The 24,090-nt window shown below is 43.5% G+C and overlaps 1 protein-coding gene across 6 annotated transcripts in view; it reads left to right on the top strand.

The window, feature by feature from the left end:
• Positions 1 to 24,090, top strand: part of SETBP1 (SET binding protein 1) — a 344,286-nt gene that overhangs the window by 234,510 nt on the left and 85,686 nt on the right. For all 6 annotated transcript variants that reach the window (XM_079784470.1, XM_079784471.1, XM_079784472.1 and 3 more), the window contains one exon: positions 7,667 to 11,126. In XM_079784470.1, coding sequence (XP_079640596.1) covers positions 7,667 to 11,126 — 3,460 coding nt within the window. The remainder of the gene's footprint in view (positions 1 to 7,666; positions 11,127 to 24,090) is intronic.

Here is a 24,090-nt window from a genome sequence, read left to right on the forward strand (position 1 = left end):
ATGTAATATCTGAGATAGTCATTAAGGCCGCCCCACTCTGGCTAGTCAGAAATCCAATGTTGCCTGATATTATGTGGCCTCAGGACTCCTCACTCAGCTTAAAGTCCCCTTCAGTAGAAAGTTTATGCTAGACTTCATGGAGTATTACCCTCAAGTACAGTATAAAATTTGACCAAAGACATAGGGGATCCCTATTAAAACTTCTAGGGTTTCTTTTCTATATAGCTCCATCTTCTCAGGTACCTGCTCCCCCAAATTCTAGTCCCCTCAGGATCCCCAAACTCTGATGTCTGGTTTGTTTTTATTATTATTCAGTGAAAGCACAGCTCTCTGGGTTCTACTTCCCTCTGACCAAGTTTAAAACATTCTCCCAGGCAGAAAACTAGGGATACTGTGAGTCCTTATGAGTTTCCCTTCTCTCTAAAACGCAGTCTTTATTGTCTAATGCCTGAAAACAGTTGCTCCATATATTTTTTGCAGTTTTATATTTCCATAGAAAGGTTAAGTCTAAGGCCTATTAATCCATTATGGCTGGACCCAAGTTAGTGATTATTTTTATTATGCAGAATCACTGTGTACTCAGGGAAACATATGATAGTGGCCTTTGTCTTCGCAGGAGCTGTTATCACCCCTAGTGAAAAAGGTGCTTTAGTATCACTCACATGACCCAAATAGAAAATAAGGAATGTTTCCTGTGGGAACCACATCAAGGTGACTTCCCAGGGCAATTTATGTGACAGGAAATGAGGGCACATTCACTGTATATATGTAATTGGAAACGTCATGCCCATTTAGGAGCCGGGTAGCTTTTCTGTATCCCATTGCCTTAGTCTATTTGGGCTACTATAACAAAATACCATAGACTGGGTGACTTACAAAAACAGCAATTTATTTCTCACAGTTTGGGAGTCTGAGGAGTCTAAGGTCAAGGTGTCAGCAGATTCTGGTTCATAGATGGCCATCTCCTCTGTGCCTTCACACGCTGAGGAACAAGAGAACACTGGGGTCTCTCTTATTATATGAGCAGTGATGCCATTCTTGAAGGTTCCACCCTCATGACGTAACCACATTGTGCTCCCAAAGACTCCACTTCCTAAGACCATCACTTTTGGGGTTTAGGATTTCAACATGTGGATTTTGGAGGGACACAAACATACATAGGATTCTATGGACTCAGCATCATAAAGCCATGGTTCAAAGAGGGTACTTGGTGGCATTCCCCTATACCTACCATTAGCAAATGCAAGAATGAACTGGGTTGAAAGATGTTGGGGGGCAAGTTCAGTGAAAGCTGGCATGTACATCCCTCCTATTCATGAGCCTAAATCAGGGGTGGGCCTTATAAGGCCAGAGAAATCATTTGGTCTGGCCCTGCCAAGGCATTAGGGGTGAGTTAATTAAATGTTTGACCAAATATAGCAGGCTAATTTTTAAGTTGATAATTTTGGATGGCCTGTGATTAATGTTATAAATATCCATGGCCCTTTGCAGGAAAAAAGGTTCCCCACCCCTGGCCTAAATGGTAATTTTCAAAATCTTTCCTTGAGTAACAGAAGCATCTCTCCTCTCCTCTCTTCTGTTAAATGGAATCCTGTGTAAGGCCACTCTGTTCACATGGGGGTTAAAAGAATGGTCTGGAGCATCCCTCTAGCCCAGCCCACTGGCTACAGCTCAGAAATGCCTTTACCAAATCCTAGGACTCTGTGGAACACATTTGAAAACCACTGAGCTGGAACAGCTCCTGATAACATCAGAGCCTCTTTAGTCCCTAACCCAGACCCCTGTGTTTGACATAATCCAGTGGTTCTCAACTCTGTCTGCTTTGAAAAAAAGTACGACTGTTCGGGCCCCACCTCTAGAAAGCTGATTTAATTGCTCTGGGCCAGATCCCAGGTATGGTGTTCTTTACGAAGTTTCCTGGATGATTCTAATGTACAGCCTGAGTTGAGAGCCTTTAATCAGACATTTGCGGTTGCCTTCCTTGTCTCCCACCCTCAGCTCTTGCTGGAGCATCGGCTTTAAGCCTCAGGGTTGGAATGTCAAGATTCCCTGGAGGTCCAGGGATTGGCCAGATGAGTTGGGGAAATAGAGACCCCAGAATTGGAGGTCATGAACACCTGCCCACCTAGTCCTTTCTGGGAGAGCAGTATCCTCATCCATCCATATTATGACCCTTGTGTCCACCTTATTTTACAGTGTACTTAGAATACCAAAACAGGAGGCCATGTTAGAGTTTCTCACTATTTAAATTAGAAAGTTCAAAGAGTAAAGCAGGAATGCTCCATGGTGCCAAACTGCATATCCCAACAGGTCTATGGGTGTTTGCTCTGCATATTTACCACCCAAAAGTGCCCAAATGTCATAGCAACCACAGAAGAGCCCCACCCAGAGGAATTTGGGGGTTAAAACATTAGATCAGTGGCTTTAAAACTTTATTGTGCATCAGAATTATCTGGGGAAGCATATAAAATGCACATTCCTTTGCCCCACCCTAGAAGATGGCAAATTGGTGGTGGGGTGGAGGGCGGGGCCTGGGAATCTGTATTGATGACCGGAGCCTTAGGTGGCTCTGGTACAGTGATCCAGCCCCACATCCTGAGAAGCACCAAGTGCCAAATGAGGAACTAAAGCTCCCTCCCTTCTTCATACCCAGACATATTTTCCTGCTCATGCAAGGCAAAATATCTCACAAATAGTAAATTTAAAGTATCGAAGTCAGCAGAAAGCAGCGTGAAGACAGCTAACCCAGAAGAGTGGTTCATCTCCCACAAAGTCATGCTTAATTTCTGATGAGTTATATGATTTTTCTCAGACCCAAATCACTATCTTCCCTTTCATTGAGACAATCCGTGCTTTTTAGAGAAGCCCGAGAGAAGGCCTAGGGATTGATTTTCTTCCCGCTTTTATGGATCTTGAAGTTTTTATGCAGTGAGCTAATGCTCATTTTAAAAAGTAAATGAAAATAAGGTGCTTTTTAAAAAGAATTCTGACTTGTATGATATTTAAATGTATAAGATTTATGCATTGGTCATGGGGGAGGGGATAGTTGCTTCCATATAGACACATCCGTTAGGAGAGAAATCTGTCCAGTGTGTTCTAAATGGTGTTTTACTGTGAACAAACATTTGGCCTGGGCTCAAAATGCAGAAAGCACTGTTCTTATAAAACTGACCCACACCTTCAAAGTGACTGTGTGTTCCACAAGTAGTCAATTCATGGGGGTGGAGGAGCAGCCAAGAGACAGTCTGAGCTTAGTCAGAATTAAGCGTTTTCCAGCCCAGCCAGGTGGCTCAGTGGTTGAGCATTGACCTATGAACTAGGGGGTCAAGGTTCAATTACTGGTCAGGGCACATGCCAGTTGCAGGGTGCATCCCCAGTGTGGGACATGCAGCTGGCAGTCAATTAATGACTCTCTCTTATCATTGATGTTTCTATCTCTCTCTCTCTCCCCTCCCTTCCTCTCTGAAATCAATAAATATATATATTTTTTAAAAAGAATTTTCCACACAAATAACTGGCCCAATGTAGAGTAGCATCATTTCTTCCCTTATTTGTGAACCATTTCAGGAGATGGCCCTGCTGAGGGTGGTACAAAAGGCCTTAAAAGATTCAGTTCTTCTCCCCCAGAAAAATTCATCATCTGAGGGGGAAATGGAAACCTTGCTGCGTGGGTTACTAAGCCCCCAGTCAAGGACCCCCCGCCCCCCAATAGGGAATCGCATCCTCAAACTGCTAGAGAAGGGTGGGAGGCAGAGCTGGTACTTCTCCCATTCGCCTCAGCATTGTGCTCGGGGCCAGGTTTGCCACGTCCGTCTCAGTCTCAACGGAGTAAGTGCTCAATTCTCAGTGAAGGACATATTGAAACTGACAGCCTCACCATGGTGTGTATAATATGTCATGGCTGACAGATGAAGAAATGGGATTTCTTGAAATGCAACAGATATAGCCGTCAGCCACCGCTAGAATAAAGCCTTGTTCTGCCAGACCCCTCGGACAGCACCCCCCTCAGTCCTCTTCACCTTGTCATTGCAGCCCATCCAAGTGCACGGTTTAAGCACCATTTCCCCCATTACTCCTGATCCTTTGTTGGGCTTCCCATTTGTCCATCCTGCCCTTTGATTGCCTGACTCTCCCAGCAGGCAGATTGCAGCTGATCTGCAGGAACAATGGGATCAGGCAGCTTCCAAATGGAAGCCCAGGAACCAGGCACACTTAACTGCATTACTTGCAGCTGGCCTGCCCTGGGTGTAAGTGAGCAGGCCCCACCTTTCAACTGCCAGAGCGAAGTCCCCCCTCCCGACAGCCACATGGCCTTCCCCAAAGGCAGAATTAATTGGAAAGCGAAACAATTAACGGGCTGGGGGAGGACTCACAGTAAAAATTGCACTGAAGGGGAACTACCTTGCAAGTTCCTTTAGTGCTTAGTATTTGAGAAAGATTTTTTTTTTTTGTTCAACACCTTATACATTTGAGCGGCCCAGTTTCATGGCGAGCCATGACCACACAATTGATGGGTGTTTTATTGTCTTTTGTGTGCAGCTATATATTTTGTGATGGTGGTAGGCAGCTCAAATGTTATTTTGTTCATTCATTCAACAAACATGTACTGGGAACTTTCTGGGTGGTTTGCTTTGTAGAAGGCACTGGGGATAAAAAGATGAATGAGAGTCTCTGTCCTCAGGGTACTTACAGTCTAGGACAGGGAAAGGGAAAAGTACACAAGTAAATGGCACATATAGGGACTGTGATAGATGTCACAATTTTTAGGAGAGACAATGGTTCATGCAGAAGGAATGGCATAAGAAATTAGGCTGGAGGGAGTGATTATGTTTGACAGATAATATGTCTCAATGCACAGATCATTAATCTCACTGTTTGCAAAATAAAATACCCATAGTAAAATGTATGCTCCATTATTTATTCAATACATGTTTATTGAGTGCCTGCTACTTGCCAGGCACTGTGCTTGGGACCTCTGAGATGGTGTATACATAAGATAGAAAGGGAGACGGGCATTCATTCAATTAGTCCACAAATGGACTGTAAAGTGAAAACTGTGATAAGTAGTATAACAAAGATGAGATCCATACTTTTATTATAAAAACTTATAATAGGAGTATTTCTATAAGGTAGGGGGCCTCCTGGGATTCGACTAAGATTAAAACATAAAGAAAGAGTTAATTAAAGACTCCGCTAGAAACCAAGAAGAAGATGAGGCAGTGGAGAAAAAGTGGTGGGAATTGGTGACCAGATTCCAGCATCACCAGAAGGCCCCTCTGTGATTTCAGTGTCCTGATCTCCGAGAGCAGAGAGCAGTTGGTGGCAGGAGGTAGAGGAAAGAGAAGGGGAGTGACTCTAAATCCTGTTTTACCCAAGCCGAAAACAGTAACTTATACCTGTTACACCAATATGATTTTTTAATAAGTGCCACCACTAACTCACAAGTGTGGTAGGATAAGGAATGTTTACAAGTGGGAAATTTATCGTTAAGTCCTCCTGTAGACCTGCCAACTTTGAGTATACATATAGTGCAACTAAAATGCAAAGTGTAAGTGAGAAGTTAGCAAAGCCCTGATTCATAATACATAAGAAAGGGCCGTTTAATATTTTATGCTGTAAATAAGATTTCTTTTTTTAATGTTTATTTTATTTTTCCCATTTATCTCCTCTATGCCTCTTCCACCTCCACCCATCCCTCTCTAACCCCACAATCATCATGGATTTCTATACTTATTTCCAAAAACTGGGTTAGCAGCCTCTGTCCACAGCAGTGATACCCAGTAAATGAACTCAGGACAGGCTCAGTTCTCTAGATGTTGATGATATGGTGATGTATCTACTATGAACTACGTGATGAAGAAATAGTTCAGTAATTTTTTTCTTAATTTTCTTCTGGGTACTTACAGGCTTAGCTTGGGGAGACTCTCTCATGATGCTTAAGAAATATAATCCAATATTGGAAATATAAAGAGGATTTCATAAATTCAAGGAGGCAGGAAATAAGCCTAGGTATTCCAAGAACTAGGATGAAGAAAACTCTGGTTATTTTACTCGATTGCATTTTACCTGTGATGCTTCCTGATGTCTTATGCTTTGAATCTTAACAGGGACTGTAAGAAGTGTTTTCAAATAGAGCATAAATCCTAAAGCATCTGTGGCAAACAGATATAGGTAGATGATAGATGGTAGGTAGGTAGGTAGGTAGATAGATAGATAGATAGGTAGGTAGGTAGGTAGGTAGGTAGATAGATAGGTAGGTAGATAGATAGATAGATAGATAGATAGATAGATAGATAGATAGATATTATAGGTTAAAACTTCCTAAATCCACTAAGCCAATCATCATATACTTTTCAGTGGGGATATTGTCCAAAGCTTCCTTTAATTTACTAGCATTTTCCCTTCCTAAACAAATGCTAGGGTAATATGCTGTAAGTTTACTACTTTGTGTGTGAAATGGGACTAATAATGAGCTTCGAGGAACGCTTCTTTGTATTGGTAGCATGGCTTGAAATCTACCTGGAACCATGCAAGCATCTCTATATTAAAAATAGACTTAATACCTCAGAACGATATGGTCACTATCCATTCCCTTTATGATGTTATAGAGGCTGGTTATGCTTGGCCCCAGCACAGGGTCTGCCTTCCCTGAGGAAGGTTCCAGAGTCTGAAGACATTCATTTAGAATTGGTGCAGGGGAAACCACAGTTGACAGGTTCAGAGGTGTGATCGTGAATAATAATGATTTTTTCCTGGCACCTTTGTCCAGGAGACTCAAGGTTCCTTTTGAGAGAATCCAGGGGTTTCCTCAGGAGAGCAGTCACTGCCTAATGTGGCTTAAGGATGCCTTAGAGGCCCGACGCCCCAACACAGCACCACTGCTGGAGCCAGCCCAGGTTGGACGGCTCTTTCATTTTCTCTCCATGCCTTTGACTGGCCCACTTTTCCCCATAGTCTTCAAACTTCCCCCTGAACTCCTCAGCGTGTGCTGCCTCCTCACAGCGGTTCCTACTGCAGAGCTGTTGAAGTCCAGTATAAAGTAAGCACAGAAAGGGACTGCAATCGAAGCAGCAAGGGCAAGCTGTGCATTTGAGGGGAAGCCGGGGCAGATGTAAGAGGCAGCTCGAGTTGGGAAAAAACAAACAAACAAAAAAACGCAGTGTGTGAGGAAACTCAGATTCTCTCCTGGATGCTGACATCTTGGCCAGGATTCTCTGTTGTTGGAATATCAGCTTCTTCATTTGTAAAATACAGGCATTGAACTAATGACCTTTAGGTCCTCTCCCCTCTCTAAATCAGCGGTCGCCAACCGGTGGTCCACAGGCCACTGGTGGTCTGTGAGATCCAAAAGGTTGGTGACGGCTGCTCTAAACAGTTTATGTTCTCAGATTGCATTTGACCAAGATAGGCTACAGTTCCTGCTATATTTTAGGGGGCTGGGGATGGGGGGGAGGCATGATTAAAGCATCCTTATTAATATTCAAAATAGTGGTTATGTTTTTACTACTTCAACTGAAGATAACCTCCATAAAGCATTCTGGAATTAAAGGTGGCGGTTTCCAACTTTCATATTGTTAAGCCTTTTGACATTAAATTTTAAATTGCTCCAACATACTCACTCATCTTTGTTTCTCTCTCTCTTTCCCTCCACTCTGCCCACCTTTAGGCTTATGAGCGGCCACAGAAACACTCAGCTCTCCATTATGACCCAAGCCTCCCACAAGACTTCACCGGTGACACCTTAAAACCAAAGCACCAGCAAAAAAGCATCAGCCAGAACCACATGGACTGGTCCACCAACTCTGACAGTGGACCTGCCACTCAGAATTGCTTCATCAGTCCAGAATCTGGCCGAGAAACTGCAAGCACCAGCAAGATCCCAGCTCTTGAGCCCGTGGCTTCCTTTGCAAAGGCCCAGGGTAAGAAAGGCAGTGCAGGGAACACATGGAGTCAGTTGTCCAACAGCAGCAAAGATCTGCTCTTGGGAGGTGTGGTTCCATCCCCAAGCAACCACAGCTCGCCAGCCCCACCCAGCAGCTCTGCCGAGTGCAATGGGCTTCAGCCCTTGGTGGATCAAGATGGGGGAGGAGCAAAGGAGCCCCCAGAGCCACCTACTATAAGCAGCAAGAAAAAGTCCAGTAAAAAAGATGTGATAAGTCAAACTATACCAAACCCAGACCTGGACTGGGTCAAGAATGCCCAGAAAGCATTTGACAATACAGAAGGGAAAAGGGAAGGCTACTCTGCAGATCATGCCCAGGAGGCATCACCAGCCAGGCAGAATGGGAGTTCCGGCAGTAATCCTGAGAATGACTCGAGTCATGTCCGGATTACCATCCCTATTAAGGCACCCTGTCTAGACCCAACCAGCCATAAAAGGAAAAAGAGACAGTCCATCAAGGCAGTGGTGGAGAAGATCATGCCAGAGAAAGCTCTGGCTTCTGGAATCACTATGAGCAGTGAAGTAGTTAACAGGATACTTTCCAACCCTGAGGGAAATAAGAAAGATCCCCGTGTCCCTAAATTGAGTAAAATTATAGAGAACGAGTCCCCCTCCATTGGCCTTGAAACGGGTGGAAATGTCGAGAAAGTTGCCCCAGGAGTTGTATCTAAGCAACGGAAGCCAACCATGGTCATGACGCCTCCAACATGCAAAGATCACTCTCCATCAAGAAAGCTGCCAGAAATCCAGCATCCAAAATTTGCTGCCAAACGGAGGTGGACATGCAGCAAACCCAAACCCACCAGTATGCTTCGGGAGGCAGTCATGGCCACCTCCGATAAACTGATGGTGGAACCGCCATCTGCTTATCCCATCACCCCCTCCAGCCCTCTCTACACTAACACAGACAGTCTTACTGTGATCACGCCAGTCAAAAAGAAGCGGGGACGACCAAAGAAGCAGCCGTTGCTCACGGTTGAGACAATTCACGAGGGGACTTCCACCAGTCCGGTCAGTCCCATCAGCCGGGAGTTTTCTGGCACCAAGAAAAGAAAGAGACGACGCAGTTTAGCTAAATTGGCTCAACTAGTGCCAGGAGAGGACAAACCCATGAGCGAGATGAAATTTCATAAAAAAGTTGGAAAGCTTGGGGTGTTGGATAAGAAGACCATCAAAACGATCAATAAGATGAAAACACTCAAGAGGAAAAATATCTTGAACCAGATCTTGTCTTGCTCCAGCAACATTGCTCTGAAGGCTAAAGCTCCCCCGGAAACCAGCCCTGGGGCAGCAGCAATTGAGAGCAAACTGGGCAAGCAGATTAATGTCAGCAAAAGGGGAACCATCTACATTGGCAAGAAGAGGGGGAGGAAGCCAAGAGCAGAGCTGTCACCCCCATCCGAAGAACCCAAAACAGCCATCAAGCACCCAAGGCCTGTTTCTAGCCAGCCGGATGTTCCAGCCGTGCCTTCCAACTTTCAGTCACTTGTGGCGTCTTCACCAGCAACTATGCACCCACTTTCAACACAGTTAGGTGGGTCAAATGGCAACCTGAGCCCCGCCAGCACTGAAACCAATTTTTCAGAGTTAAAAACTATGCCAAATCTCCAACCCATCAGTGCTCTTCCAACCAAAACCCAAAAGGGAATACACAGTGGAACCTGGAAGCTGTCTCCACCCAGGCTGATGGCCAACTCACCTTCACATCTTTGCGAGATCGGGTCACTCAAGGAAATCACACTGTCCCCTGTGAGCGAGTCACACAGTGAGGAGACGATCCCAAGCGACAGTGGCATTGGGACAGACAACAATAGCACGTCTGACCAAGCAGAGAAGAGTTCAGAATCCCGACGGAGGTACTCTTTTGATTTCTGCTCCCTGGACAACCCGGAGGCCATTCCGTCTGACACCAGCACAAAGAACCGGCATGGCCACCGGCAGAAGCATCTCATTGTGGACAACTTCCTGGCCCATGAAAGCCTCAAGAAGCCAAAGCACAAGAGGAAACGGAAAAGCCTGCAAAACCGTGATGATCTCCAGTTTCTGGCAGACCTGGAAGAGCTCATCACCAAGTTCCAGGTGTTCAGGATCTCCCACCGGAGTTACACCTTTTACCATGAGAATCCGTATCCCAGCATTTTTCGGATAAATTTTGATCACTATTACCCGGTGCCATATATCCAGTATGACCCGTTGCTCTATCTTCGTAGGACTTCAGACTTGAAGTCAAAGAAGAAGCGTGGTAGGCCTGCAAAAACCAATGACACCATGACAAAGGTGCCTTTTTTACAAGGGTTCAGCTACCCTATTCCCAGTGGAAGTTACTATGCACCCTATGGAATGCCTTACACATCAATGCCTATGATGAACCTTGGTTATTACAGTCAGTACCCAGCTCCTTTATACCTATCGCACACGCTCGGAGCAGCTTCCCCATTCATGAGGCCAACAGTGCCACCACCTCAGTTCCACACAAGCTCCCACATGAAGATGTCCGGTACGGTGAAGCATAAAGCAAAGCATGGAGTACACCTGCAGGGACCTGTTGGCATGAGCCTTGGTGACATGCAACCATCCCTGAATCCTCCCAAGGTCGGCAGTGCCAGTCTGTCCAGTGGTCGGCTCCACAAGAGGAAACACAAACACAAGCATAAGCACAAGGAAGACCGGATCCTGGGGACCCACGACAACCTGAGTGGTCTCTTTGCAGGCAAAGCCACAGGCTTCTCTAGCCACATCCTGAGCGAGCGGCTGAGTAGCGCAGACAAAGAGCTCCCGTTGTTGAGTGAGAAGAACAAGCATAAGGAGAAGCAGAAGCACCAGCACAGTGAAGTCAGCCACAAAGCTTCGAAGAACAACTTTGAGGTGGACACCCTGTCGACGCTGTCACTTTCTGATGCCCAGCATTGGACGCAGGCCAAGGACAAAGGTGACTTGAGCAGTGAGCCTGTGGACTCATGCACAAAAAGGTACTCAGGCAGTGTTGGGGACAGTGGCAGCACAAGACCAGAGAGCCTGGACGTGTTCAGTGAGATGAATCCTTCGAATGACAAGTGGGACAGTGACATGAGTGGGAGTAAAAGGAGGAGCTACGAAGGCTTTGGGACGTACAGGGAAAAGGACATCCAAGCCTTCAAGATGAACCGCAAGGAGAGAAGTTCTTACGACTCCTCCATATCTCCAGGTAAGGCCAAGTTTTTCTTCAAACTGGGACTATCCTATTACTTATTTGTGGGAATTACTCTTTAGAGGTCCGCCATCTTTGGCACGTTGCATTTACCAGTTTGCAAAGAGGTAGGAACCATATGAACATCTTGTCCATTGGAGTCTACTGTACATTTTATACATTGTTTACTTATTAGTTACTGTCTTTACTCTCTCGGACCCATTGCCTGATAACTGTGGGCCTGAAGGCAGCCCCAGTAGCTTCCTAGACTACAACCATGCACACTATCTGTATGCTTTTTATTAAAGTTGCTCTTCTTACATTCTCATCTGATCAGATGGTACAGTTTGCTAGTTGGATAAAGACTCTAACACTTAGTAGGAATGCCAACAGGATCCCAAGAGTGTCAAAGTTGGATGTGCATGAGCATCTAGTTTCTCTGATGTGCTTTCTCCAGAGGTCACACATCCTAGGTTGAGAAGTCTACTGAGCCATTGGAAGCTGATGACCAATGAATCCTGAAGTCTTCCTGATAGGGGAGCCATAGGCCCAGGCTATACTGTCCTCTCTTTGTTTATAGGCATTTGATAAGCTGTCCAAAATAGAACCCTGACTGTCATTTTGCTGCACAAAAGGGAGAGAACTTGGCTGAGAGGTGCTGCAAGCCTTGTGCCCCCAAGGGGACCTTACTGCTGCATCTCTTGGTATGTTACCTGGGGTGGGACTTGCCCACTAATCTCTAAAGTGTTGGTTGGTGCTACAAAAAGCTCATTCCTTGGCAGATGCTGTCAGAATTTCCTTGCTAAACTGCCCACCCATACAGACTTTCCTTGCCATGGAAGAGTCACACTTCTGCATAAGTATCCCTTTGTCCCTGTTCACACATCACATAGGTAAGACTCCTGTAAAACAGAGTAGTAATTTACTAGGAAAAGCGTAGGCACTCCTCTAGGGGTTGCAGAAGCTAAAAGGATTTCTCATGTTCTCCTCGCCCCAAAATAGCATATAACCCCTGGCCAAAGGTTGGTTTTAAAAGACTAATTATCCCTGCTTAAGATTTGGGTGTAGTGTTTCACCTGTTTATGTGTACCCCATGCTTGTCCTTTTCCTTCTGGGGAGTCCATAATTAGTGGAGGAGAGAGCAGACTATTCATAAGGAATTAGACATTTTCTAGGCCAACAGATTTCAGGGAGAAATAGATGAGTTAGAAGCTACTTAAAGGTCGCCCCAAATTGCCACTAGCTTGTGAGTTGCCGTGGTAGATGTTCTCCTTGGTTAATGAAGAGACCAGTTAGCAGTCAGGTCCCCTGAATTTGTTCAGGTGATAAATGGCCCACAGTTTGTGTCTGCCTAAAGTGGATATGCTCATCTGGGATTCCCGTTTCTCATCATCAGGCTCTGTTGAAGGTGCTTGGTGTTCTTTGTGCAAAGCCCAAGTTAAGCCCAGTAGGGCAGTGGTTGCTAGATCAAACTTTCACATGAGAAATAATACCTAATTTCTAAATGCATACCGTCTGCTGAATCTCCATTTATAAAAATGCTTGCCTGAGGCCAAATAATGGATCAATAGTGGGAAGGTGCATCCCACAGATTCTCAGAGTTGGAAGAAGCTTTATCAGCCCTTATTTGCACCTCTCTCCACCAGGCATCACTGTCTTAGGCATGCTGATATGCAGCAGATTCCCAAAGAGTAAACCTGTCCAAGGTTGACAATGTGTAGTCGAATGTGCTCTCAAAGCAGGTTATCAGGTGGAGGAGGTCTCTAGTGTGAGTGATGTTCTTTCTGTTCAGACCACATGGAAACAATCTTTGCATACTTTGACCTCAGTTCATGCCAGGAACTTCAAACATCTTGACCACTGCTGTCCAGCCTCCCACAGTGAGAAGAGTTGAGTTAGATGTGTTATGTCTTAGGTCAATGTCATTATTAGCCAGGTGGCCATTCTGAGTCCCCAAATATCAAGTACTTTTCTCTTGATCAATGGATGCTGAGAACTAATCCTTAGCTCACCTCCTGTATATCAGAGTCCTGCTGTGAAGGTAGCTGGATTCCCTTGATTCTGGCTGACTCTACTTCTTCTTGTAGCTTCTGTCTTGCCCTTTGCCAGCTCGTCTGTAGCACTGCAGGGCATTTTGGGAAGCAGCTTCGGTGTCACTCACCGGTAGGAAGTGTATGCCCAAGCCAAAAATAATACAAAACCTCTTTCAAGCAGTCATTCAGATGAGGGAATTAACCACATGGATGAAATGCCATGAAAACTCTACAAAAGAAACATGTGTGAGGAGACTTTTCTAAAAATGGAATAGAAGGAATAAGAAGTCTCATGGGAGGAGAAAGTTAAGACCAGGAAAAAAGAAAGGGTAAAAAATGGAAGCTAATGAAGTGTAGACTGTTTGTTAATCCAAGTAGAATTCTGGGTCATCCTGTGGGAGAAAATGAAAGATTAATTAGCCAATGGCTGCCATGTGGTTTAGCGGGATTATAAGTACCTGCCCCAGTCTTATCTCCTGTACTAACCAGCTGAAAGACCTCATCTTTTTAACTCTCACTTTTCCCAAGTGAGACGGTGACAATAAAGGTTCTGACCAGACCTGATAGTATAGGAGTCTAAACATCTCTGTGAATTTTTGCAAATAAATTTGAATATGAACAAACATACACATACCGATTGGGCAGATAGGAAAACTGCCCAAGTTATTGACCATGTTGGCCAATTAATTAGCTGTTCAATGAAGTATCAAAACATATCCCTCTGGTCCATGTATTAATCTGTGTGACTCAACCCATTTATTTTTGGCTCCAGCCACTTCACTTAGCTATTTGATCTCAGCTTTCCAAAGGTAGAACTTCTCATAACTGACTACCACCATGTGTGGGTTGAATGTCGTCTTCATCTTAGAAACAAACATATTAGAGCACTAAAATGACCAACAGTATGGGAGCAGATAGAACAAGCTTGCATTTACATTGAAACTCAGAAGTAAAAGAATCTTAATAATGTAGTATAAATACCTTATTTTGCGGTTAAGCATACTGAAGCTTAAGAAGGCTAAGTGATTCATTCAGGGATATACATGTATGTTTACTTGGTAGAAGAGCTCAGACTTAGAAGACAGGGAGCGTAGATTCTGGGAGAGGGAAAGGAAGAGGCAGAAAGAGACAAAATGAAAGAAAAAAAAAGAAGGGTGAGTCGTGGGAGAGATGTTAAGCTATATGTTTTCTTTTGCTGTGAGCTATTGTAAAAGGTAAGCATCTCTTTGACAATAATTCGGTTTCCAGGCTATCTCTGGGGACCCATGTTTGGGACTGGAAACAATCTTTGTGGGCTCTGATGGAAGTCATTTTTTCCCCTTTCCTGTCTTAACAATTGCACATACTTATTTTATTGAGCCTCCCAAGGTTCCTCCTAAGGTTTCCTTTTGGAAACCAGGAATTAATCAAATTAAATGTTGTGACCCATAACTTTCTGGCAATGGGGGGAAAAAACCTTAAGCTCACAGCATCCCTTTTGCTACATTGAAATAAGAAATCCAGCCTTTCTGCCTTTGGAGCATGAAGTCCCCAGGCCATTTATCTTCCCTCCGTTGGCAAACCTCCCCCTGTCCTGGTGGAAGTTTTATTTATACCTCTGTGGCTTTGGAGAATTACGCAGATTCAGGTGTGGATGCAGAGAAGTCACTGTTTTGACAGAATTGGCTCTGACACAACATGGAGCCTTTCTTGGCTAGAGAAATCAGGAAAGCATGCCTTCCAAGGGCTGGCCTGTCTCTGAGAAGAGATAAGGATGGTGCCTTTGGAAGGACTCTTCAGAAAACCATCTCTTCGCTCTATAAACAAAAAAGTGATGGGGCTGAATACTTGCTAGGTTTGTGGCCTAAGCTTGGGCCCGTGTAGCACTTCATGCAAATTGGCTGAATTCAAGGGGAAGTGATAAAGACAAGAGAAAATTGTAAAAGTAGTATCTAGTGTATGCAGAGCTTGGTGTAGAAACTAAAGGACGAATAACTCAATGTTTTTGCCCTCAAAAGGTTACAATCCAGAAATTTCTCCTCTGTAATGTAGGGGAGATAATGAGGTGCAACTGAAAGTATAAGGCAGACTAAAAGACCCACCAGAAAGTCTTAGAGAGAGTGCCAGGCTGTCCCTATGAGGTGAGCCACCTCCGTGTTTCTGTGGGGGTGAACAGGTGGGACCAAGAAATGCTTCTTTAGAGTAGTTACCATTCAAGATGGGTCTTGAAGGACGGAAGAAGCTTTTGGAGAGCCGAGATGGTGGGGAGGGGTTGGGCCAAACACAACATAGAAAGGAAGCCATGTAGACAAATGTATCTAGGTGGAAATACCCAAGAAACATTTGGGAAATGGTGTTTATTCTAGTCCTGTTGAGGTTAGGATCCCAAGTTGGGGGATCGTGACAGATAAGGTTGGGAAAGAATATTGTGATTGTGATTTAGAGGGTTTTCCTCCTGCACTCTGGGACTTGTGCTTACATAAGCAATGAGAAACCATTTCTTAAACTGGCAAAACCCATAAAATGACCAAATTATATTTTATCTTTTTCCCTTACCACTCCTATCCCCTAGTCTGGGTTGGGCAAACTTACTCCATCTTTGCATTCTTTATACGATATTATAATTATCCATTTCTTGTTTGAATTATACCCACTACCCTGCTGTTCCTCCCCCACTCCACCCCCTAGATTATAAACATCATAAAGGCATCATTATCTACTCAGGTGCTCAAGCAAAAAATAATAGTAAGGAACCATTGGTTCATCTGTTCTCCTCTCTAATTAAAGTCAGAGATGGTTCCAGTATGTTTGCCCCAGGTAACTGAAGGGGTGGGGTGGGGGCACGTGAATAGAATTACAGGAATCAAAGAGAGAATCTGCTCGGTGTGTGAGGAGATGAGTTGTTAAGGCAGCAGTTGGCAGCGCTGTACAGAGCTTAGAGCTAGAAACTTATCAAAGGAGAGAGTTAACAGGGAATGAAGTCACGAGGGCACGAGGAAGGACCCTGTGGCCTGTCTTAAAGAGAGAGTCATAATGAGGGAGGATCAGGAAAGAAGCAGAGAAGGAATGACAGAAATGCTGGAGGAGAGGGAAGGAGTCAGGGAAGAACAAATTTAAGAAGAATGGGGTGGCCGGTAGGGCCAGAAGCTGCAGGCATGGATGCTTAGAACAGATGAGAATATGTATGAACATATTGGTGGTTCTGAAGACAACAGAAAAATCAAAGACTACAGGTGTACCAGTTAATAATGCGGATTTTGTAATCAAAGAAAACACGATAATTTCAAGAGAAAAATCAAAAGTGCTTTCTTTATTCAAAGTAATGTCCATCGCTAGCTACACATTTTCCCCATCTTTCAGGTAATTTGAGATACCGTTCAAATAGAACTTTTCTTGTTTTGAGGCAAACCATTCAGAGATCCAATTTTCCACTTCTTCGTACGTTTTGAAGTGCTGCTCACAAAGTGCGTGTGCCATCGATCGGAACAAGTGGTCATCTGAAGGAGCGAGGTCTGGTGAATACGGCGGGTGGGTTAATACTTCCCAGGCAAGATCTTTTAATGTGTCTTTAACTGGCTTTGAAGTGTGTGATGGTGAGTTATCATGAAGCAAAATTACTTTGCCGTGCCCATTCTGGTCGTTTCACCATCAAAGCGTGGTTCAAATTGATTATTTGTTGTCGGTAAGCAATCAGTATTAACAGTTTCACCTGGTTTTAGAAGCTCATAATTCACCACACCTTCCTGATCCCACCAAACACAGAGCATTGTCTTCTTTCCAAAGTGATTTGGCCTTGCAGTCAATGTTGATGGTTGACCTGGATCAACCCATGATTTTGTGCATTTGGGATTCTCAAAATAAATCCACTTTTCATCACCAGTCACAATTTGATGCAAAAAAGACTTTCTTTCGTGCCTTTGAAGCCACATTTTACTGATGACTTTTCAGTTTTCCATTTGTCTTTCGTTCAGTTGATGTGGCACCCATTTTCCTTCCTTTAAAATCTTTCCCATTGCTTGTAAACAATCAGAAATTGTTTGCTGTGCAACGTTTAATCTTTCTGCAAGTTGTTTTTGAGTTTGACATGCATCTGCATCCAATAATGCTTGTAATTGTTGGTCTTCAAACTTTTTTGGTTGACCTGGATGTTCTTTGTCTTTCACATCGAAATCATCACTTTTAAAGCATTTAAACCAGCGTTCACAAGTATCTTGAGATGGAGCATGTTCACCATAAGCTTCCTGAAGTATATAATAACCTTCAGCAGCACTCTTCTTCAAAATAATGAATTAAAACTTCCTGCACAAAAATCGAAATTTTTAAGCGTAAAAATATCTATGTTAACACCTTCACAAAATTTGACATATGAAGTTTTGAAGCTTGCTCTCAATACAAGAAAATAGCATACATATCAAATCACATATACTGTATATCAACATATGTGTAACTCCATCTATTGAAAAAAAATCCGCATTATTAACCGGTACACCTGGTATGTGTTTAGCACCTCATAAGGTTAAGGTGTGACAGGCTGTGTGCCCAATCCAGATGGCAAAGAGTCAATAGATAAGTGGATGTTAAGAAAATGGGGGTTGCAGGTGCAGAAAGCGAAACTTTGTTGTGGTTCTAGCCCTGTTCCAGCTTCTAAGGAGACTTTGTTCTATAGTCAGCCCTTGATAGGAGCTGGCACATGCTTCTCAGCAGGTCCAAAGTCTAAAAACCCCCAATTCTGGGAGTGCAAGAACAGTGCCAGAATACTGTCTCCTCTTGAAGGTCTTGTATAGAAAAAAGTAAAGGTTACAGTATTTGAAAATAGATAAGAGATTCCAGGCCAGCTCCCCATTTTGTGTCTCAGAGACCTATAGGCACTTAGATTTTGTTCCTGGCAATGGCTTTTTGAAAACTTCTGAAAACCCATGTCTGTCTATGGTACCATGGGTGTTAGCTGTGCTCATGTGAGTGTTTGGAGGAACAGTCCAGGTTATCACAAGTTCTAATCAATGGGTCATTTATTGAATGTTTACTAGGCTCAAGGTAATATAGACTAAAACCCAGTTGTTGGTCTTCCTGAGGTTTCTGTTTTGTGGAATAAAATGAATGGTGGTTCATAAAGAATTTAACCATTTTCAAGAATGATTGAGAGCTCTTCAGTTACTTAACATATAACACAGTGCCAGGGCCAACTAGAGCCTAGAAGAGAAGAAAAAGCAAGGAAGGACTCCTGACTCAAGTTCCTTATAAAATACTGGAAAAAGTCTAAGTTAACATGTAGATCAAGTCTAATCCATGTTAACTTAGTGGCCAGCAATGGAAGCCAGAGGCATCCAGGATCAGAAAAGATAATGTTCAAAAGAGAAAATTCTGGAGCTGAACCTTGGATAGTGAATGCATAGTGAATGAATGTGGCAGAAGAGCAGTGAAGATGTGCATCAGTGGGGGTACAGGAAGACACCTGACTAGGTGAAAGGTAGCAGTTGAGTGGAGATGGATTTTAAAGAGATGTAGCTGCCGTGCAGGGGATGTGGACTGCACTCCAGAGGAAGGGAGGACACATTGATTCTAAAGAGTGCTGGGGATAGAGGGTGTTGAGCCTGGTGTTAGGTGCTGGCTGAAATGATGAAGTATCAGAAAATGTTCCTGTCCTCTAAGACTCTGTTAAGCTACCAGGAGACAAGAACTGGATATATACATATGTAAAAAGTAATTAGAAAGAATAATGAGAGTCTACACACTAATGATTAGAAATAAAAACCCATTCTACATGAAAAAGGACCTATAATATAAATTTCCGAGTAATAAATGGCATTCAACTTGTAAAAATAAGTTGGTAGCATTGGTGTTTGCCTAATTACATAAGGATTCAGAACAAGTTGAATAAAAAGAAAGCACTAAGAGAGGGGTGATGGACAGAGTAAAGTGAGCAGGGAAGTGCTGTGGTTTGGTTTTGTGCCCTCCAGGGAAGGGGCTGGGAGAATGGTAGGAAGGTGGGCTCCCCTGGGTGATGGAGGATCTGAGGACAGAGAGAGATAAAAAGCTTTCCCGAGGGCTACATCCCAGGCATCCATTACATCTGAACAGAGCACTGTGTTTTCAAAGCACATATCCTGATTTCTATTTGATCTTCAGCATCCACTGAGTTCTACAGGTAGGTGTTGCTCTCCCATGTCACAGGCAAGGGCATCAAAACCCAGAGGGTGAGCATCTGTGTCCAAAGTCACCGAACCAGTTTTGCACAGAGAATGTGCTGGGTCCCAGGTATGGTGATTTTTCTGAGCACCTTTTTTTTTTTTTTTTCCCCTACTAGATTTCTGAAGTCTTTAACAAGCTCAATAGGATGACTCAGCTTCTGGATTCTCCCCAAAGAACCCTTGCCAGTGGGTTAAATAGTGGAGCCCAGAATAAGGCACTAGCTAATGGGGAATTTGGCCTTTGCTAGATTTAGTTTTCTTATTCAAAAGGGAGCTCTTTGGAGCCAGGGTCAGCCAAACCCAGGTAGGAGGCTGATTTTGTGTGGAGCCTTCATCTTGCTGTGAGAACATAGAGCCCGTAGGAAGCATGGCTTCCCTGAAAACCACAGAGGAGACACAAAGGGAGAACAAGAAATTTCTTACTCAATCACAAAACACTAAAGCTAATATTTAAAACTTGGTAATTTTTTAATGAAAATTTTGCACAATTGGAGGCACTTTACACATCTACTAGTAAACACACAAAACCTTGCCTCTTGAGAGTGATGTAAGCTCAAAATAAAAACGGAGTGGGCCATTAAAGAAGCTACTGGGTTGGGGCTCTCTCCCAAAAGTTTGGTAAATTGAAAGAGGAGACTTCCTCATCTTTGGAATGTCCACCAGGAATTGGGATGTGGGCTGAAAGGACTGTGGTTCAGAAGTAGTTTTTCATGTCTTATATTTCATGGAAGACCAGTAGGACAAAGAGGTTTCCATTATAAAATGTGCTTCTCTGTGCTGTTAGGGACATGTTTGTACTTAATTTATTTATTCTAATCATGCAGTTAAAAAAAAATAGCAAGTGCCGAATATATGTAAGACAGTCCTGGGCAACATTGCAGCTATGAGTATGTGAGCTCATTTCCTTTTACTTCCACCTTGTCCCCCTTCATTAGAATTGTCATGGTCCTAGAAATCTGTCAGTATGGCTCCTGCAAAATAGTAAACCGTTTCACACTAGGTACTGTTTTTCTCTTTGAGGTCCCAACAACAATAATAAAAAATGGATTTCCCCAAGCACAGCACAGAGCAAATTATTATTTGAAGAAACAAAAAACACTGTGTTGTTTTTTATCATCTAAATTTTAAAAGATGCCTTTAAGTGAAGAAAGTTTGGAAAATTTAGAAAAACATGTGTGAGAAAAAATAAAACCACCTTACAATCCCACTAAATAACCATTATGAGAATGTAAATGCACAGGTCCTCACTGATGGTGACTGCTCACCTTGTTTCTTTCCTTCCTGCCTTCCTCCACCCCCTCCCTGGGAAAAGCTAGAGAACGCCAACCCACACTCCCCTCCCTCATTGTCCCTCTCCTTCCTCTCTCTCCCCATCACCACTTTGGTTGTCTGATCTTTTCAATTTTCTCTCAAGTAACTTCCCAGAATTGACCACCATAACCTTTCCTTCTGCATTTTGTGTCATTGCTCAGACAGGGGAATATATTTTTAAAATAAATGCAGCAGTGTTTGGGGACGAAAACCATCCAGATTTCCAGACTGCCCTATTTAAGATCTCCACAAGAATTCAACAGCCAGGACAGCAACCAGGGGACAAATTAGTCACGGCCAAAGATGATTGCCCAAAATTTCCCCCAAGAGTTGCTGAGTGTTGAGTGTTTCTTCTCAGATCATTGTCTGACAAGCGAGGATGCAATAAGTTTTTCAAAGCTTGATATACACAGCTCCACCCTGCAATGGAAAATGCAACCAGCCAGTCTCTGTCACAAATACCACTCCCATTTTGCACACATGCACATACTCACCCAGAACAAGTCAAGTTATGTCTGCTCTAATTGGTCAGTGTTGCTGTCACTCATACTAAAAGCATTTAAAGGGAAGGAGCCAGCTATTGACTTTAGGTTTGTGACACAATGGATTACCTTGGACTTGCTTATTTTCTTCCTGATATACCTACGGATATTTCTAAGGTGAGGTTATAAAGCCAACAGTTCCTATTTCAAAAAGTAGCTTTCCTGTTTGTTTTTTACCCCATCCCTCCTCAACCAGAAAGTTTGTATGCTCCGAGATGGCATTTGCACAGGGGAAGGAGAAGACGAGATTTTTCAGGAGATTTAAGTCTTCATGGATGCTGCAAATAAAACTTAAATAGCTTTTCTCGTTGACTTTTTCTCCATTCATTTTATAATTCCAATTGATATTAATTCTGTTAGAAAAGTCTGTCTGAGTGGTCTGTCTTAGAGAGAAGAGTCTCATTTCTGGGTGTCTTCTCCTAATACTGGTGAGGGTTCTGAGTAATGCCTTCCTTTAGGAGACCCCCAGCCACGACATAGCATGTCAGCTCCCCCTGCATCTAGTAGTCACTCAAACCCTAGAAATGCTCCAGTCACATGGCTGACCTTCTTGATCCAGAGCAGTGCTTCTCTATTTCATCACTAAAACTAGTGGTCCTTTGGGCAATAATCAACCCAGAGCAAAACTCTGTTGCACCCACCTCCCCCTTACAGCTCTAACTAAACAAGTATATTAATTATTGAAATGGAAAAAGAATAGAATACCTAGAAAGGCAGCCACAGGTAAATGAATAAATGATGCCAGAGGTAGAAATATCAATTCCTGTTGCATCAAGTCCAAAATGCTTTATCTGGCTTTGAAGACCCTCCATTATCTACCCTCACAGTCTCACCGTGTTTCCTGATCATTTCAGCTGAGAGTTCTGCTAAATCTCCTCCTTGTCCTGCAGAAAATAGCACAATTATCCCCTCATCTGACCCTCTAGTCACCACACTGCCTCCTTCACATGGAACATCCTCTTCTTCCCACTGGCTTTCCAGTCTTACCTGCTTACTTTCTTAACCATTCTAGCATCTTCTGCTTCTCTGATGTAATTCAGATAGCTCCACTTTCATTTCAGTGCATATTTATACATGGCCTTGTATTCTTTACCTTTATTTTAGGTAATGATTCTTGACTCAGATAAAATAAAATTTGAGTTGGGGGAGGGGTGTCAGGATCATGTCATCATCCTCTTTCTGTAACTTCTGTGACATTAAGGTGGTGCTGAGCACAGATCTTACAGAGGGACTGAGGGATCAGGCTGATCCTCCCGGACCACCAGGGGTTCCTGGCACGTGCTTTGAGAAACACTAGCTTAAGGATAAATTCAGCAACTTCTAAGGCAGCCTAGTAGGCAAAAAAAAAAAAAAGCTCTGGAGCTGAAGTCTCAGATGTAGATGCTAAATCCCCCACCTTACTACTTGTGTGACCTTGGGCAACTTAGCCTCTTTGATCCTCCTTTTCCTCATCTGAAAAATGAGGCCATTAATAGTTACCTGGCAGAGTTTTATGAGAGCCAAATAAAAGTGGAATATATAGGAGAGCATCCAGCATGCTGCTTAACACATAGTCGTTAATAATGCTCATTTCCTTTTACTTCCACCTCGGATAATATATTCAAGCGCAGAAAATACAAAACAGCAGACTGCTATAGAGATCCCCTTTTAGCAGCAGGCTTTCCTTCCTAATTACGCTCTGACTGGGGTGAAGTTAAATCCTTCTGTGAACACACATAACACACACAGAGAGGCAGGCATCGGCTGGACCACGATTGTATTTGATGGTAAAGATAGGATATCAGGATTGTATAGTGATGGATAAGTAACCAGACATACACATTGCACCCAAAGATAACTGACAGTTGACTGTGGAGCCATCATCTGCAAGGGGTGGAGATCTCCTGGAAGGGGTGGCAATTTCAGGCCCCTGACACCTGGTCTGTCACAGGGGGAGTTGTAGACCAACCTGTCTACGGACCCCAGCCATTAAAACGCAGTGGTAAGAGAAGTCACCACATTTATATGTACTGTCTATTGCTGCTGTACAAATATATCACACATTTTACAACTTGAAAGAACACAAATATATTATCTCCTAGTTTCTGTAGGCCAGAGGATCAGGGGCTCAACTCGGTCCTCAGCTTGGGATCTCAGGAAGTTGATGTCAGGGTGCGGCAGAGCTCTGTTCCTGACTGGAGCTTCTGGAGAAGGATCAGCTTCCAAGCTCATGCCTGTGGCTGACCCATTCAGTGCCTTGCACTGTTAGGACTGAGGCCCCTACTGCCTGCTAGCCTGGGGCTGCTCTTTGCTTCTAGAGGTTGCTGTCCTCCTCACACTTTCTAGCAGCAGAGGTCAAATCTCTCTGACTTTCCCTTGTCCCGCATCTCTCCAGCTCCTAGACGCTCCTCTCCCCCACCCTACCCTGGCATTCCTGCACCTGGACTTCTTGCTATTTCCTGAACACAGGTCCCACCTGCGTCCATACCTGCTGACTTGTGCACAGGCTCTTTCTTTCTCCCAGAGCAGCCTTCGGAGGGACATTCTCCTCATGACTGTCTTACCTGTGTTCTTTATAAGTTCCTCCTTCCGTCCCAATAGGTAAAGTTCTACCTCATGGAGATTTTTGATGCAGTTTTAAAAAGTCAGTCATGGGACCGCAGTTTGTTAAACCGGAAGGTAAAGAACTCAGAAGAAGGACAGGTCATTTTTAGACTGACGTAGCTAGGGAACGCTTCATGTAGGAGGTGGTACCATCCTGGGCCTTGGATTGGTTGTATTTAGGTAAATGAGGAATAGAGAGGAATCGCTTGAGGAAAAATGCTTATATAAATGAAGTGTTCTTTGAAAAAAAATACTGCATTTATTTATTCATATATAAATAGACTTATATGAATTTATATATTAATTACAAATTTATATATAGTTATATGTACATATATGTATATAT

The sequence above is a fragment of the Cnephaeus nilssonii genome (genome assembly GCF_951640355.1).
Source record: "Cnephaeus nilssonii genome assembly, chromosome: 11".
Classification (NCBI taxonomy): Eukaryota; Metazoa; Chordata; class Mammalia; order Chiroptera; family Vespertilionidae; genus Cnephaeus; species Cnephaeus nilssonii.